Here is an 18333-nt window from a genome sequence, read left to right as displayed (position 1 = left end):
TCGAGACATCGTGCCGCGCGACCCGGAAGCGTTCGCGTCAACTTCCGATCCGGAGAGGGGTGTCTCCCGGGGGCGGAGCGGGAAGGGAGGGAAGTGAGGTGGCCGCGCCGGGCAGCCTGGGAGTCGTAGTTCGCGGGGCTGTGCCCCTCGCGCCGACGGAAGCGGCGGGAAGGCGGCCGGAAGTGGGCTGCGCGAGGGACTGCGGATCAGCGGGAGGCTTCGGGTCCCTGGGCTGGCGCCGCAGATGCGCGGGGCCCGGGGATGATCTTCCCAGCCGCCCGCTGCGCGCTCCGCTGGCTGCCGCGGCCTGGGAGCCGGGCGCTGACCCTCGCCGACATGGAGGTGGCTCTGCGAGGCGTGCGGAAGATCCTCTGCGTGGCCGAGAAGAACGACGCGGCCAAGGGCATCGCCGACCTGCTGTCCGGCGGCCGCATGCGGCGGGTGAGGAGGCCCCTGGGCGGGCGGGACCGGGACGAGCGGCAGCTGCTCCCACCGGGGGTCCCAGCCGTTGGGCCGGCGCCTCTGGGCGCCTCTTGCGACCGACGGGCGTTTAGAAACGGAGTTAACGTGTTTCTCGTTTGCTTGGAGACCTTGGGTCCGCCTTGCACGGCGGCGGATGCCAAGCGGGCCTGAGACTCGGAACCGCAGGCCACACTCCCCCGACTTGCTCTCGAGCCTGCGGGGTCCCCCGCCTGCACGCCCGGCCCTACAGTTTAGGTGCATCCGAGAGGGCGACCCGCCCGAGCCCCTGTTCCGTAGCTACTAACGAATTACGAGAGTCAGGCGAGTTGGGGATCAGGTGTGTTCTGGACACCTGGAAGGCCCAAAGGAGAGGGACGGTGAGAAAGGGTTTGGGACGGAGGTGACACGAGGCCTTAAGAACTGTCAGGACCCTCTCAATTACAAAAGTGGATCCTGAAACGGTTTTTTGGAGACTTCCCAGAGCATGGGTGGACGTTCCCTGCTCTTTTTTCTTTCACATCGCGGGGTCCTCAGGCCTCTGCTTCCCGCGGTGGATGGTGGGAACGGGAGCCGAGGTTGTGCGGGTGCTGGCTGACAGCGTCACCTCTTTTCCGGCGCTGAGTGTCCTGGTGACCAGCCCCAGGCTGTGCCCATTTCTAGGGCTCCAGGCTCCTTGAGACGGGCCCCTCTACACAGAGCTAACTTGTGTATCCTTCGGGCTCTGTTTGAGTGTCTCTTTTTCACGGAAGCTTTTCCTCACATCCCTCTCCCCCAGCTGGGTCAGGGCTCTGTGTGATAAGCTCACCCTGTTCTACTTGGAAGGCACCTCCCAGTTACACTTCGATGACGTGCTGTTGAATTACTCATCTCAGTCCCCGCCACCCCTCTGTGGACTCGAAGCTCCGAGGGAAAGGGCTATGGCTATTTGGGTCATTGCTGTATCCCTGGTACCTAACACATGTCTGGAATACAGGAGGCCCTCAATCCATGTTTGTTGGATGAACATTTGAGCTCAGTCTTGAAAGTTTTACCAGGCACTGGAAACGCCATGTTCAAAGAACAACCCAGTGGCTTGAAACAGCTTGGCAAGTTCAGAAGCTGGGAGTTGGGAGTGGGGACGGTGGGGGAAGGAGCCAGTGGGCACGGCAAGCATGGCAGTTGAAGGCACGTCGTGAGAGGAGTAGAGAGCCACGTGTTTTACATGTGAGTGTCAACCGTTTTGAAGTATACAGTTCGGCAGCGTTTAGTACGTTCCCAATGTTGTGCATCCGTCACCTCTGTTTAGTTCCAGGTTTTATCACACCAGGAGGAAACCCCGTAGCCATGAAGTAGTCACTCCTCATTCCCCACTTCTCCCAGCCGCTGGCAGTCACTAAGCTGCTTTGTGTCCTCAAAGATTTGTGTCTGTTCTGGATATTTCACACAAAAAGATTAATACAATACGTGGCCTTTTGTGTCAGGCTTCTTTCACTTAGCATTTTTGTGATCCGTTCATGTTGTAGTATGTTAGTACTGCATTCCTTTTTACGACTGAATAATATCCCATCGTATAGATAGATCATGTTTGGTTTATCTTTTCTTCAGTTGGTGAGCATTTGGACTGGTTCCACCTTTTGGCTCTTGTGAATAGAGCTGCTATAGACATTCATGTACAAGTTTTTACTTGAATACCTGTTTTTAGTTCTTTGGGGTAAATGCCTAGGAGTGGAAAATTGCTGGGTCATAAGTTAACTCTATGTTTAACTTTTTGAGGAAATGCCAAACTATTTTCCACAGTGGCTGAAACATTTTGCATTCCTACCGTCAATGTTCCAGTTTCTCCACATTCTGTCAACACTTGTTCTTTTTCTTTTCTTTTTTTAATTATCACCATCCTGGTGGGTGTGAAATATCTTGTTGTGGTTTCAGTTTGCGTTTCCCAAATGACCGATGATGCTGAGCATCTTTTCATGTGCTTGTTGGCCATTGTGTCTCCTTCTTTGGAGAAATGTCTGTTCATGTCTTTTGCCCATTTTTGAATTGTCTTTTTGTAGCTGAGCTGTGAGAGTTCTTTATATATTCAGGATACTAGGTCCTTGTTAGATATATGATTTGCAGATGTACTCATTCTGTGGATTGTCTTCTCACTTTCTTGATAGTGTTCTTAGATGCACCGAAGTTTTTAATGTTGATGAAGTCCAGTTTATCTGTTTTTCCCTCTTTCGTTGATTATACTTTCACTGTTATATCTAAGAAGCCATTGCCAAACTGAAGGTCATGAAGATTTGCCCCTGTGTTTCTTCTAAGAGTTTAAACTGTTATATTTGGGTCATTGATCCATTTTGAGTTAATTTTTCTATGTGGTGTGAAGTAAAAATCCAGCTTCATCCTTTTACATATGAATAGCCAGTTTTTCTCAGCACTGTTTGTTGAAAAGACTGTCCTTTTCCCATAGAATGGCCTTGGCATCCTTGTCAAAAAACAGTTGACCATAGATATTTGGGTTTATTTCTGGACTGTCAGTTCTGTCCCATTCTTCTGTATGTCTTTGCTTATGCCAGTACTACACTGTTTAGATTTCCTGTAGCTTGGTAATAAGTTTTGAAATTGAGCAGGGCGAGTCCTCCTACTTTGTTCTTCTCTTTCAAAATTTTTTGGCTGCTTGGGGCCCCTTGCAGTTCCATATGAATTTGCTGTCTTAATATTAAGTCTTCCAATCTATGAACAAAGATTGTCTTTCCATTTATTTATGTCTTTAATTTTTTATCGTGTTTTATTGAAGGATAGTTGATTTATAATGTGTGTTAATTTATATTGTACAGCAGAGTGACCCAGTTATAGATATATGTACATTCTCTTTCATATTCTTTTCCATTATGGTTTGTCACAGGATATTGAATATAGTTCCCTGTGCTATACAGTAGGACCTTGTTATACAATAGGACCTTGTTGTTTATCCATCTATATATAATAGTTTGCATCTGCTAATCCCAGACTCCCACTCCATCCCTCCCCCACCCCCCTCCCCCTTGGCAACCACAAATCTGTTCTTTGTGTCTGTGAGTCTGTTTCTGTTTCATAGATAAGTTCATTTGTGTCATATTTTAGGTTCCACATATAAATGATATCATATGGTATTTCTCTTTCTCTTTCTGACTTACTTCGCTTAGTATGATAATCTCTAGGTCCATCCGTGTAGCTGCAAATGTCATGATTTCATTCTTTTTATGACTGAGTATGTCTTCTTTAATTTCTTTCAACAATGTGTTACAGTTTTCATTGTGCTTTTGGATGCTGTTATAAATGGAATTGTTTTAATTTGCTGTTCAGGTTGTTCGTTCCTGTTGGTTTTTGTGTGTTGATCTTGTATCCTGAGACTTTGCTTACTTTGTCTGTTAGCACTAATAGTTTCATTGTGGCTTCTTTAGGATTTTATCTATAAGATCATGTTGACTGTGAATAGACAGTTCTACTTCTTCCTTTCCGATTTGAATGTCTTTTATTTCTTTCTCTTGCCCAATTGCTCTGGTTAGAACTTACAGTAATCTTGGATAGCAACGGCGAAAACGGGCATTCTGTTTTGTTCCTGATTTTAGCGGAAAAGCTTTCAGTCTTTCAGCATTGAGTGTGATGTTAGCTGTGGGTTTTCTGTAAATGCCACACTTCACTTTACGGTGAAGGCTGTTGAATTTTTATCAAATGCTTTTTCTGCATCAGTTGAGATGAGCAGTGTAGGTTTTAAGTGGATCATATTTGTGTTTTATAAAGTCATTGTGGCCACAGAGGACTTGAAGAATGAAAGGCTAGAGTCCAGGAGGCAGCTGTTGGGGTTCTCTATGTGGGGGGTAAGAGGCCTGAACCCTTGGGACCCAGGAGCACTGGGTGGGAGCAGAGGGGACGGAGAGGAAGGGAATGATGAGAGCAGTCAGGGTGTAAAAGGGGAAAGTTCACCGTGCTTTCACACGTTTTGGTCCTTCTTCCTGAAATGACATTGTCCCTCTTTTCTCCTGACGAACTCTTCACCTTTTAAAAGAAAAAATAAAGGACAACTTAAATGAACCTGTTTCGTGAACTCTTTCCTCAGCGTCCTCTCCATCCATTTCCTTCTCTGTTTCCGGATGCGTTCTCATCACTCTTGGTGCTGGCCGTCATCACGGATCGATTCTCTCGCTGCTCATCCCTCTCTCCCATGGTGTGTTGCTCCCTAAGACAGTGACGGGTCTGTTCATTTATTTATCCCTCACGCAGGGCTTGCCTCGAATGAAGCAATCCCTGCCTTTAAGGGACTTAAGTTCTGTGGAGGAGCTAAGACATGCACACGCAGAGCTCAGAATCAGGTGATAGTCGTTGCAGCTTTTGTAATAGCAAAGAATGGAAGTAACAAGGACTAGTCATGGCAGTGGATAGCAAAATAAATTGTACTTTTTTATGATAGATAGACACCTGTTACGGAAAAGACTTTCAAGTATATATATAAATATGTATACGTTTGAGAGAAATTCACCAAAATATTGACACAGATAGGATGTCTCTCTTTTTTCTTTAAGAGTAGTGCTTAAACGCTAGTAACTACTTCAGATAGTTGAGAGAATACAAATGTGTATCAAGTAAACCAGCCCCACTGTCCACAGTGACCGCTGTTAGTAACTTATAGATCTTTGAGGGCTTTATATTCAGGAGGAGAAGTCTTAAAAAAGAATCCAGTAGATTCAGTGGCAGCAATGTGATCAGTCCCTACAGAGCACTTAGAGAAGATGGGACTGCTCTGGGGTTGGAGGAGTTTGTTTTTTTGTTTTCTTTAGTTTTAATGGCGTGGATGGCACTGCAAAGAGATCACAGAAGCCACATTCTTGGTCTGTCTACTAGGTTTTCTTCTTTCACTAGGCTCCAAAACTCTGCTGTAATTTGGGAGCAACCCGTTCCCCTGAGCACCTCACCCAAGCGGTGGAATCATACGTAACTGAGTACTGTCCTCCGCTGGGAACTGCGGGGAGGCAAGTTTGAAATGCCAGGAAAAGCATTTTACTTCCTCAGGACCATCCGTTGGTGGAGGAGGCTGCCTGGGAGAGCCCTGGCCCCGGGTCGCACACATGCCGTTAGACAGGTCATCCACTAGGAGAGGATTAGAACAGTGGTTTCCAGACTGTTCCCGGGAGATCCAGGAGACCACGGACGTGCACCTCGGGAGCCACCTGGGGCCGGACTGGGGATAGGCTGTTAGCAGAGCTCAGCCTTGTTGCCGCCAGAGTGCTTGGACCTTGTTACATATCAGGGTCCATGTAAGAGCTTGTCTGGGACGCTTCAGTGCTTTCTTAAAAAGAGGTAGAAACCCCAGTGATGCACCGATTTCTTTTCTCTGGTACTAAAAGGGCTTAACTAGCAACTGGAGTTTGTAGAGGGGAGTTTCCTTTCTTGGCAACACTAGGCGAGTGAGCTCTTAAGATAAATTCCGTCTTTAAATTTGCCATTGTGCCTGGAAAAGAGCCTCATTCAGTGTTCGACCCAGAGAAATTGTGTGAGGGTGTTCTCGACACCATCCTTCTTGGCGCTTGGAGGCTGCCCCAGTCCCACTTGGCCTGTGTCTTGTCTTCTGTGCAGCGCTGGTGTGAAACTCGCGTGCATAGCTACTTTTAACACCTTTGTAGAAGGTGGGATCTTCTCTGAGAGGGTTTCGTTCACATATAAGTGCAGCTGAGGAGGTGCTTGGTAGGCTGGTTCCCAGGCCTGACTGGGGCTCATAGCATTACTGGATTTCAGAGCCAGAGGGACCTTACAGGTAACTTTACTCAGAATAAATTGAGGTTCAGAAAGGTGAATACTCGCCTGTGGTCACCAGTTTATTGGCGCAGTTTTATGGCCAGCAAGTAGAGAGGTGTGTGTGGAGAACGGACAAAGCCGTCAAGAGATGCGTGTCCTAATCCTCTCTCTGGAGTAATTGTCATGTGATCTTGGACAAGGCCATTCTCAGCTCTAGAAAGATGTTACGTGGTGTTACACGTAACACTTTTTATGCTCAGGTCACCTTGCAGCATAAAAGCTCTGTGGACTTGAGCAAGTACATGCTTGTAACTGAGTTCGGAGGGGCCACTTCACAAATGGTCTTAGTGATTTCGCCTTGTTTTAATCTACAGGAGGTGCTGTTGCATTTTTAATATTCCCACTTATCAGGGATTTGCTTGATCTTTATGTGAGGAATCATTTGTCTTTTATGTAATTTATAGATTTTCTTTTTGTTTTGTAGAGAGAAGGACTTTCCAGATTCAACAAGATCTATGAGTTTGATTATCGTCTGCATGGCCAGGTAGGTGCTGTAGTACTTCTGTCCTGTGGCTGAAGGATGATTTCAGATCCATGCGCCATTCTGCTGTACATTCCTTGGGTTTTTAGTTATGGCTAAAAAGAGCAGCTGTTTACGACAAGCCCTCCCTAAATTGCTTGTATTTTAGAATTATTTAATCAAGGAGAATTAGTCTGGCCATTGTAGAATATGTCTTTGTAGAATATGTCATTGTAGAATATGTCACTGTCTTTTAAGAAAAACTATTGTTATGATCTAAAGATCACTGGTGACAGGTGATTGTTTTATAATTCATAAGGAAGCCTCTTTTTTATAAAATATGGTTCCAATCTTAACTCTTTATAACAAGAAAGAAGCTAATATACAATAGTTTAAATTTAAAAGGCATAATGGTGCCAGAATTAGAATGGTGATTGTATCACTATGGTTTTGGCTTTGAAGAGGTATATTTGTTTGTTTCTTCCCAGTCACTTGGTTTTGGGGTGTGTGTGTGTGTGTGTGTGTGTGTGTTTTAATAGACTTCTTTTTAGAGCAGTTGTAGCTTCACAGCAGAATTGAGAGGAAGGTACAGAGATTTCCCACATACCCCCTGCCCCGACACATGCACAGCTACACATCATCATCAGCCCCCACCACATGGTACATTCATTACAACTGGTGAACCTACACGACATCATTGTCACCCAAAGTCCACAGTTGACATTGGGGTTCACTCCGATCGTGTGCATTCTGTGGATTTAGATGACGTGTACCCATTATTATAATATCATACAGAGTATTTTCACTGTCCTAAAAATCCTCTGTGCTCTGCCTATTCATCCTCCCTTCCCCCCACCCCCTGATGACCATTTTTTTTTCCCTTTGATAGAAGGTCCCCTCTTTTATTTGAATGATTTGGCAAAATCTAATTGCTAAAAGACTAACTTGAATTTTGTTATCATTCAGAATGTCACCATGATAATGACTTCAGTCTCAGGACACTTGCTGGCTCATGATTTCCAGATGCAGTTTCGCAAATGGTCAGTACAATTCCTGGGGTGGGGAGCTTTCTGATTATGACAGTAAGTTGTAAAATAGCACAGGAAGTGTGAGGCATGTCGGTGTTACTTTGTTACTTACAGCAGTAAGATGACTGAATCCATTGGGCTACTGTAACAAAATACACACACTGGGTGGCTTATGAAGGACAGAAATGTGTTTCTTCCAGTTATGGAGGTAGGAGGTCGGAGTGCCTGCATGGTCCCTCGAGGGCCTTTTCCAGGCTGTGGCCTGCTGACCTCTCACTGTGTCCTCACATAGTGGAGGGTTTACGAAGCCTGCCGGGGTCTCATAAGACCGCGAGTCCCCTTCATGAAGGCCTACACTCATGACCTAATCACTGGCCAAAGGCCCCACCTTCTGACACCGTCACATTGGTGTCAGGATTCCAGCATGTGAATTTGCGGCGAACACAAACCATAGATACCATAGCAGTGACCTAGGATTAACTGGTTCGCTGTGAATTTTTACCATATGCTTAGAATAAACAGCCACTTTCAGGTGCGTTCCCCCAAAATACCCAGACCTTTTTTTTTTTTTTTTTTTGGCCGTGCTGCATGGCTTGGGGGATCTTAGTTCCCCGACCAGCCAAGGATTGAATCCAGGCCCCGCAGTGAAAGCACCGAGTCCTAACCACTGGACCTCCAGGGAACTCCCTACCCAAACCCTTGTCATGCAGTCATTGGATTGCAGTTACCCTATTGCAGATACGTACGAAAGAGTTCCAGAATTTCTTCTTAGACTTCGTCATGGGGAGTGCATGTTAATCGTCATGGGGAGTGCATTGCACAGAGGGTAACAGCCTTGCTTGTAATCCTCTGGCGTTTCACAGGGCACTCTGTCTGGTGGGGATGCACCCATGAGTGCACTGGGGCAATCTTCTCCCATCGTGTGCTGTGCTAGGATTTTGTGTGTTTTCATTTCTTTTCCAGGCAGAGCTGCAATCCTCTTGTCCTCTTTGAAGCAGAAATTGAAAAGTACTGCCCAGAGAATTATTTAGACATCAAGGTAGGATCTTTTGGAAGACATATTGAACAACCACCACCTAATGAAACCGAGTGGTTTCTGTATTTTGACTGCACTAGAATTGAAGGATAGGTTTTCCACTAAACTAAGTACCATGATTTAAAAAAATTATTGCCACCTGTTATGTAAATGAGGCCATTTCAGCTAACTGGCTGAGGGACTGAGCGAGCCTTTTTATGAAGAGCAGCTGCTTGACTAAACCCTGGGAGTAGGTGTGGTTACGTCATCAGGGTCCGCTCCCCTCCCGCCCCCCTGTTGGAGGGAAGAGACTACGATCTGCAAGTGGCCACCTGACGCTGAGCTGTGGTTTCTCAGGCAGTCAGGGCACCTGTCCTTGGTTCACTGCTGACTAGGAGCGCTTTTGGGGATGAAGCTCAATTAGGGGTTGATTTTTTTTTTTTTTTTAATTGAGGACATGATCAGAACCCCTAGAGCTGTAGGTGTGTTAGAGCCGAGTTTCAGGGCTCGTCAAGATGGTGTCGTCGTAATAAACCCCTGTCTTCTAGAAGCTCATGGGTGTGCGGGTGGGTCTAAGATGGGGGCGGTACTAGTGACCTTGCCATCCTTACCACACATGGGGACAGTTTTCTCCGTGTCTCCTCACCAAGCTGGCGTTCTCCAAGAACCTAATTAATGCTGGGGCAGATCCAGTGCAGAGCTGTTGTGCGATGCTCTGCAGACCATGTTCTCACCACTCTTTCCCCACTGGGCACTTCAGAAAACTCTGGAGCGAGAGGCTCGGCAGTGCCAGGTCCTGGTGATCTGGACCGACTGCGACAGAGAAGGTGAAAACATCGGGTTTGAGATCATCCACGTGTGCAAGGCTGGTGAGTGTCTGCTCTGGGACCGCGGCAGGGGTGGCACTCTGTCCTGAGTCCCTCTGCCAGGCTCACCGGCTGCAGCCCAGGGCTTGTTGTGTGTTTGGTCCAAGTTGATTGCCAGCTCCTTGAGAGCAGAGACTTGATATTCTGTTTTTAAAAATTAAATATTCACGGGCTTCCCTGGTGGCACAGTAGTTAAGGATCCGCCTGCCAACGCAGGGGAGACGGGTTCGAGTCCTGGTCCTGGAAGATCCCACATGCCGCGGAGCAACTAAGCCCGTGCGCCACAACTACTGAGCCTGCGCTCTAGAGCCCACGAGCCACAACTACTGAGCCCGTGTGCCGCAACTACTGAAGCCCACACGCCTAGAGCCCGTGCTCCACAACAAGAGAAGCCACTGTAACGAGAAGCTCTTGCACCACAACGAAGAGTAGCCCCCGCTCGCCGGAACTAGAGAAAGCCCGCGCACAGCAATGAAGACCCAACACAGCCATAATTAATTAATTAATTTTTAAAAATTAAATATTCACAAAGAATGTATACACCATACGTAAAGTACAAAGAATAGTTCTAGAATGTTCTTTCTGGTTTTGTTTTTTAATTGTCTATATTCGTTGTACGGTGCCTGAACATTAATAACTGTTGAAGTGAGCTTAATGATTTCAGGTAACTTAGAGGAAGTGACATGCAGACCATTCTCAGGCTTCAGAGAGTGGGGGGCTGCTCTTCTCCCTAAATGCTCTTGTGTTTCAAACTATACCGACTCCTAGGATTAAATATATTCAATATTCACTCTCAGGGACAGTGTGCATGTCCTGTGTTATATCCATAACAGGACATGAACTTCCCCCACGACCTTTTATTTAACATCTCCCTTTTCCCTGAAGGCCCAGGAGAGCATGAGGTTGACGCCTTGAAAGGCTCACGGAGAGGGTTTAGCTAATGGCTGAGATGCACTCACTCCTGTTTCTGACACCTCTCAGCCTGGTTACAGTGAGGCTTCCCTCTTAGACAGCATGTCGCTGATTTAACTGAACCAGTCAAACTGGCTGCCTTGCAGCTTCATGAACTGGTTTACCCTCCGTTCACGGGGGACCTGCCCCGGTGCCCTTGTCTGTTCCGCAGTGAAGCCCAGCCTGCAGGTGCTGCGAGCCCGTTTCTCTGAGATCACTGCCCGCGCTGTCCAGGCGGCCTGTGAAAACCTGATGGAGCCTGACCGCAGAGTGAGCGACGCCGTCGACGTGAGGCAGGAGCTGGACCTGCGGATCGGTGAGGGGCGGGGTGGTGGGCGGGGCCGCGGCGAGGGGGGCGGGGCTCAGGCTCAGACGGCACAGCCGGCTGTGACCTTGCAGAGCGCGGCCTCTCCTTCCTTCCCTTTGTCCTCTCTCCTCAGGGGCTGCCTTCACCAGGTTCCAGACCCTGCGGCTGCAGAAGATCTTTCCCGAGGTGTTGGCGGAGCAGCTGATCAGTTATGGCAGCTGCCAGTTCCCCACCCTGGGGTTCGTGGTGGAGAGGTTCAAAGCCATTCAGGCGTTCGTGCCAGAAACCTTCCACAAAATCAGAGGTGAGGCCGCTCGGGGTGCAGAAGCTGAGGGCATGTGGGGCGTCCTGGGCGCTAATTTAGGGTGTGGTTTGCGTCTCGCTGCCCTTGACCCCCTCATCACTGTGTTCAGGACCCACCTCAAGTGTCCGAGGTGGTCTCCTCTGTCTCATGGCTCTTGGCTTTCACCGTGATGGACCTTTTCCATCACACCTTCCTGTGTGCCCCCCACAGTGACTCATGACCACAGGGATGGCGCAGTGGAGTTCAGCTGGAAAAGGCATCGGCTCTTCAACCACACGGCTTGTCTTGTCCTCTATCAGCTGTGCATGGAGGTAAGAAGGGCTCTGAAGGTGATGATCTAGGAAAACCGTCCTGTGATTTCCCAAGCCGCTCCCTCTCTTCCCCATTTCCCACCGGACTGTAGCTTTCAGTTTGCATCCAGGACATCACTTTCCAGGTGCCAGTAAGACTAGAACCCCATGAAAGCAGCACTAGAAATGTGGAAGGAAAGACCTGTAGAACTTTTAGGTGAAACCAGAAATGCTAAGAAACACATAGTTAAAATCCCTCGTGAAGCAGTGCACTGTCACCAGAGATTGATAAGGGCCAGCTGGACCAGTCCAAACCCGAGAATCCTAGAGCTGGATGGAGCTTAGATGGCGTCTGGCCCAGCTCCTTCCACTGGTCAGATGATGAAATCCAGAGACGTGAAAGGCACAGATGAGTGAACTGGTGAACGTCATACAGTGATAATGACAGGACAGGAAAGTAGGGCAAAGGAACGGAGAAGGGCCGGGGGCAGGGAGGGACTGCTCTAGGGCTGGGGCTCGAGAAAGGCGTCCCAGGGTGACCGCCGAGTGAAGGTGGGAGTGCTCAGCGGGAGGTGGCCATGGGAGGCTCGAGAGCTGCTCAGGCCGCAGGCCAGTCAGCGTCTGGTTCGCCCTCAGGCTGTGCGCTCTGTGGTGCTGCTTTCCGTCGCTCAGCACGTGATGGCCTGTTTCACGCAGGGGCTGCACACGGTGGTACCTGAATAAAACTCAGAGACCTCTAGGTTCCGTGAGTCAGGGATGCCTCTTGGCTCTGGCCCCCGGCACGTTTATTACTGACTTGGTATCGGGGAGTAATAACTTGCGCACCTGCTACAGGCCAGACGCGCTGTATGTTATGTGTTATTTGTTCGGTCCTGGTGGTGCTTCTGGGGGTGGTAATGCCAACCCATGTGACAGGCGGGGAAGCTGGAGAAAGTTGAGTAACTGTGCAGACACACTCGAGCTAGTGGGGCCCGAGCTCGGACAGCCTCCCAGCATGTCTGACTCTCCAGCTCCTGCGGACCACGCTGCCTCTGAGGGGTCGCCCCAACTGTCCACTGCTCTCCCCTTTGGCCCTCAAGGTTACACAGTCTGCACGTTTCTCTGTTGAATAAAAAGACTTGCCCTTTTTCTGCTTTACCAGGATGTGGTGCAGGGAAACATGGCAGGTGAGATGCTTGGAGCTCCTTGTCCAAGAGCACCTGGTCCCCAGTCTATTTGCAGAGAGAAATTTGGATTTTGATTTGTAAACATCCTCACGAACAAATCACTTAAGCTGAGTTCTTTATCCATTTGCATTCCCTTAAAAATGTGAGGTTGGTCTTAAGATTAGAGTTCTCCAGTTTGTATTATGTAACTTCTCCTATTTCCAGCTCTGTATTGTCGTGAATTTAAAAAAAACAAAACAAAACAGGAACACTGTGCACGCGTAGACAGGAAACTAAGGAGATGCCGAGGCTCTGGAGAGGGCACCTTGGGGCTTGTGCACTTGCCCCTCAGAGTCTTACTCTGAGTGAGAAGCGGGCGCTGGTGTCCAGCACACTGTGGGCTGCAAGCTGACGTCTTGAGGGAGGGAGCAGGGCCTCTGCGGGCAGTGCCAGGGGCGGTCGAGGAAAGCTGGGGAGGGCGCTCCAGCAGGTTAAAGTGGCCTCTGCTTTTCCTGGCTTTCTAGGATCCCAGGGCGACCGTGGTGGAGGTCAGGTCCAAGGCAAAAAGCAAGTGGAGGCCTCAAGCTTTGGACACTGTGGTATGTTCTGGGGGGCTGTGCCAGCCCTGAGGAGCTCTGACTTCTGTGGTTGGGACGGGGCTTCTGCTGCGGAAGGTGGCCCAGTGACAGGAAGCACCTCTTCCCAGTGCCGCACAGGAATGCTCTTAGGAGAAACAGAAACCCCAGAGCACAGGCCTGCCTGACCTCTTAAATCAGTTAATAAATGCAATATAACTGCTCTATGTGGGGTTTTGGAAACAAGGAAGAGAAATCACCCATCACCTCTCCATCTTTAGGTAATTGCTGATGTTATTTTGGTGTCTTCCTGTTTTTTCGGTGTCCTTATTTTTCACAGCATTACTGGAATAGCTAGTATTTTCCACCCAAGCGTTTTCTTTAATGTTTTTGCATAATGTATGTAAAAATCATTTTAAGTATCTACTTTATTAGCCTACCCTAGAATAGGGCTTCTGAGATTTTTTTGATCCCAAGAAGAACCATCCAACGGGACACAAGTCTGCATAAACCACATTAGGGTGTCCCTTCCCAGTCACCACTCTGTAGGAAAATTCAGGGTGTAATTACTGTCCAGGTTGCCTCTGAAGGTTGAACATGCAGAACGTGCAGGGACTGGTGGGCAGTGCGTCCTTTGTCTCGGGGGGGGGGGTGTCTGCCTGTGTGTGTGTGTGCACACGCGTGGTGAGGGACGACGGGAGGGGGTTACGGATTGACTGTGTACAGTAGGCATAAGTGTTTCATCCCTCACTGGTTAATATGCTTTGACGTGTAGCCAGCAGCATTGTCGGAGGGTCACCAAGGGGAAGGGACAGCTGGTGATCCCCCGTGAGGCTTGGAAGAATGGCGTTCATCACCCAGGGGGTGTCCCCGGGGTTCAGATGGTGTCCCCAGAGTGAGGGTCTCAGACTGCAGGCATTAGAATCAATACTTCAGACGCTTGTTAAAAGCGCAGACGTCCAGCCCCTGTGCTGGCCCTCCTCTCTCAGACGTCCAGCCCCTGTGCTGGCCCTCCTCTCTCAGACGTCCGGCCCCTGTGCTGGCCCTCCTCTCTCAGACGTCCGGCCCCTGTGCTGGCCCTCCTCTCTCAGACGTCCGGCCCCTGTGCTGGCCCTCCTCTCTCAGACGTCCGGATCTTGTGCTGACCCTCCTCCTCTCTCACACGTCCAGCCCCTGTGCTGGCCCTCCTCTCTCACACTTCCAGCCCCTGTGCTGACCCTCCTCCTCTCTCACACGTCCAGCCCCTGTGCTGGCCCTCCTCTCTCAGACGTCCAGCCCCTGTGCTGACCCTCCTCCTCTCTCACACGTCCAGCCCCTGTGCTGTCCCTCCTCTCTCACACGTCCAGCCCCTGTGCTGACCCTCCTCCTCTCTCACACGTCCAGCCCCTGTGCTGACCCTCCTCCTCTCTCACACGTCCAGCCCCTGTGCTGGCCCTCCTCTCTCAGACGTCCGGCCCCTGTGCTGGCCCTCCTCTCTCACACGTCCAGCCTCTGTGCTGGCCCTCCTCCTCTCTCACACGTCCAGCCCCTGTGCTGGCCCTCCTCTCTCAGACGTCCAGCCCCTGTGCTGGCCCTCCGCTCTCAGACGTCCGGCCCCTGTGCTGGCCCTCCTCTCTCAGACGTCCGGCCCCTGTGCTGGCCCTCCTCTCTCAGACGTCCGGCTCTTGTGCTGACCCTCCTCCTCTCTCACACGTCCAGCCCCTGTGCTGGCCCTCCTCTCTCAGACGTCCAGCCCCTGTGCTGACCCTCCTCCTCTCTCACACGTCCAGCCCCTGTGCTGGCCCTCCTCTCTCAGACGTCCAGCCCCTGTGCTGACCCTCCTCCTCTCTCACACGTCCAGCCCCTGTGCTGGCCCTCCTCTCTCAGACGTCCGGCCCCTGTGCTGACCCTCCTCCTCTCTCACACGTCCAGCCCCTGTGCTGACCCTCCTCCTCTCTCACACGTCCAGCCCCTGTGCTGGCCCTCCTCTCTCAGACGTCCGGCCCCTGTGCTGACCCTCCTCCTCTCTCACACGTCCAGCCTCTGTGCTGGCCCTCCTCCTCTCTCACACGTCCAGCCCCTGTGCTGACCCTCCTCCTCTCTCACACGTCCAGCCCCTGTGCTGGCCCTCCTCTCTCAGACGTCCAGCCCCTGTGCTGACCCTCCTCCTCTCTCACACGTCCAGCCCCTGTGCTGGCCCTCCTCCTCTCTCACACGTCCGGCCCCTGTGCTGTCCCTCCTCCTCTCTCAGACGTCCGGCCCCTGTGCTGGCCCTCCTCTCTCAGACGTCCAGCTCCTGTGCTGACCCTCCTCCTCTCTCACACGTCCAGCCCCTGTGCTGGCCCTCCTCTCTCAGACGTCCGGCCCCTGTGCTGGCCCTCCTCCTCTCTCACACGTCCAGCCTCTGTGCTGGCCCTCCTCCTCTCTCACACGTCCAGCCCCTGTGCTGACCCTCCTCCTCTCTCACACGTCCAGCCTCTGTGCTGGCCCTCCTCCTCTCTCACACGTCCGGCCCCTGTGCTGACCCTCCTCCTCTCTCACACGTCCAGCCTCTGTGCTGGCCCTCCTCCTCTCTCACACGTCCAGCCCCTGTGCTGACCCTCCTCCTCTCTCACACGTCCAGCCCCTGTGCTGGCCCTCCTCTCTCAGACGTCCAGCCCCTGTGCTGACCCTCCTCCTCTCTCACACGTCCAGCCCCTGTGCTGTCCCTCCTCTCTCAGACGTCCAGCCCCTGTGCTGACCCTCCTCCTCTCTCACACGTCCAGCCCCTGTGCTGGCCCTCCTCTCTCAGACGTCCGGCCCCTGTGCTGGCCCTCCTTTCTCACACGTCCAGCCTCTGTGCTGGCCCTCCTCCTCTCTCACACGTCCAGCCCCTGTGCTGGCCCTCCTCTCTCAGACGTCCAGCCCCTGTGCTGGCCCTCCTCTCTCAGACGTCCGGCCCCTGTGCTGGCCCTCCTCTCTCATACGTCCGGCCCCTGTGCTGGCCCTCCTCTCTCAGACGTCCGGCTCTTGTGCTGACCCTCCTCCTCTCTCACACGTCCAGCCCCTGTGCTGTCCCTCCTCTCTCAGACGTCCAGCCCCTGTGCTGACCCTCCTCCTCTCTCACACGTCCAGCCCCTGTGCTGGCCCTCCTCTCTCAGACGTCCGGCCCCTGTGCTGGCCCTCCTCTCTCACACGTCCAGCCCCTGTGCTGGCCCTCCTCTCTCAGACGTCCAGCCCCTGTGCTGGCCCTCCTCTCTCAGACGTCCGGCCCCTGTGCTGGCCCTCCTCTCTCAGACGTCCGGCCCCTGTGCTGGCCCTCCTCTCTCAGACGTCCGGCTCTTGTGCTGACCCTCCTCCTCTCTCACACGTCCAGCCCCTGTGCTGGCCCTCCTCTCTCACACTTCCAGCCCCTGTGCTGACCCTCCTCCTCTCTCACACGTCCAGCCCCTGTGCTGGCCCTCCTCTCTCAGACGTCCAGCCCCTGTGCTGACCCTCCTCCTCTCTCACACGTCCAGCCCCTGTGCTGGCCCTCCTCTCTCAGACGTCCGGCCCCTGTGCTGGCCCTCCTCTCTCAGACGTCCAGCCCCTGTGCTGACCCTCCTCCTCTCTCACACGTCCGGCCCCTGTGCTGGCCCTCCTCTCTCACACATCCAGCCTCTGTGCTGGCCCTCCTCCTCTCTCAGACGTCCGGCCCCTGTGCTGATCCTCCTCCTCTCTCACACGTCCAGCCTCTGTGCTGGCCCTCCTCCTCTCTCAGACGTCCGGCCCCTGTGCTGACCCTCCTCCTCTCTCACACGTCCAGCCTCTGTGCTGGCCCTCCTCTCTCAGACGTCCGGCCCCTGTGCTGACCCTCCTCCTCTCTCACACGTCCAGCCTCTGTGCTGGCCCTCCTCTCTCACACGTCCGGCCCCTGTGCTGACCCTCCTCCTCTCTCACACGTCCGGCCCCTGTGCTGACCCTCCTCTCTCACACGTCCGGCCCCTGTGCTGACCCTCCTGCTCTCTCACACGTCCGGCCCCTGTGCTGTCCCTCCTCCTCTCTCACACGTCCAGCCCCTGTGCTGACCCTCCTCCTCTCTCACACGTCCAGCCCCTGTGCTGACCCTCCTCTCTCATACGTCCGGCCCCTGTGCTGACCCTCCTCCTCTCTCACACGTCCGGCCCCTGTGCTGTCCCTCCTCCTCTCTCACACGTCCGGCCCCTGTGCTGGCCCTCCTCCTCTCTCACACGTCCGGCCCCTGTGCTGACCCTCCTCCTCTCTCACACGTCCGGCCCCTGTGCTGACCCTCCTCTTCTCTCACACGTCCGGCCCCTGTGCTGTCCCTCCTCCTCTCTCACACGTCCGGCCCCTGTGCTGACTCCTCCTCTCTCACACGTCCGGCCCCTGTGCTGACTCCTCCTCTCTCACACGTCCGGCCCCTGTGCTGGTCCTCCTCCTCTCTCACACGTCCAGCCCCTGTGCTGACCCTCCTCCTCTCTCACACGTCCAGCCCCTGTGCTGACCCTCCTCCTCTCTCACACGTCCGGCCCCTGTGCTGACCCTCCTCTCTCACACGTCCGGCCCCTGTGCTGTCCCTCCTCCTCTCTCACACGTCCGGCCCCTGTGCTGGCCCTCCTCCTCTCTCACACGTCCGGCCCCTGTGCTGACCCTCCTCCTCTCTCACACGTCCGGCCCCTGTGCTGACCCTCCTCCTCTCTCACACGTCCGGCCCCTGTGCTGACCCTCCTCCTCTCTCACACGTCCGGCCCCTGTGCTGTCCCTCCTCCTCTCTCACACGTCCGGCCCCTGTGCTGACTCCTCCTCTCTCACACGTCCGGCCCCTGTGCTGACTCCTCCTCTCTCACACGTCCGGCCCCTGTGCTGGTCCTCCTCCTCTCTCACACGTCCAGCCCCTGTGCTGACCCTCCTCCTCTCTCACACGTCCGGCCCCTGTGCTGGCCCTCCTCCTCTCTCACACGTCCGGCCCCTGTGCTGGCCCTCCTCCTCTCTCACACGTCCGGCCCCTGTGCTGGCCCTCCTCCTCTCTCACACGTCCGGCCCCTGTGCTGACCCTCCTCCTCTCTCACACGTCCGGCCCCTGTGCTGGCCCTCCTCCTCTCTCAGACGTCCGGCCCCTGTGCTGACCCTCCTCCTCTCTCACACGTCCGGCCCCTGTGCTGGCCCTCCTCCTCTC

The 18333-nt window shown here is 52.7% G+C and overlaps 1 protein-coding gene across 1 annotated transcript in view; it reads left to right on the top strand.

Annotated features, from left to right (window-relative positions):
- The first annotated feature begins 172 nt into the window (after positions 1 to 172).
- TOP3A (DNA topoisomerase III alpha) overlaps positions 173 to 18333 on the top strand; it is a 30272-nt gene continuing 12111 nt past the window's right edge. The window contains exons 1-9 of the mRNA XM_061175189.1: positions 173 to 441; positions 6683 to 6742; positions 7685 to 7758; positions 8710 to 8785; positions 9522 to 9630; positions 10751 to 10894; positions 11019 to 11189; positions 11400 to 11500; positions 13149 to 13223. Coding sequence (XP_061031172.1) covers positions 262 to 441; positions 6683 to 6742; positions 7685 to 7758; positions 8710 to 8785; positions 9522 to 9630; positions 10751 to 10894; positions 11019 to 11189; positions 11400 to 11500; positions 13149 to 13223 — 990 coding nt within the window. The 5' untranslated portion in view covers positions 173 to 261. The remainder of the gene's footprint in view (positions 442 to 6682; positions 6743 to 7684; positions 7759 to 8709; positions 8786 to 9521; positions 9631 to 10750; positions 10895 to 11018; positions 11190 to 11399; positions 11501 to 13148; positions 13224 to 18333) is intronic.

The sequence above is a fragment of the Eubalaena glacialis genome, chromosome 19 (genome assembly GCF_028564815.1).
Source record: "Eubalaena glacialis isolate mEubGla1 chromosome 19, mEubGla1.1.hap2.+ XY, whole genome shotgun sequence".
In the NCBI taxonomy this organism is placed as follows: domain Eukaryota; kingdom Metazoa; phylum Chordata; class Mammalia; order Artiodactyla; family Balaenidae; genus Eubalaena; species Eubalaena glacialis.
The sequence above is the reverse complement of the archived record's forward strand: the minus strand, read 5'-3'. Positions and strand labels throughout refer to the sequence as shown.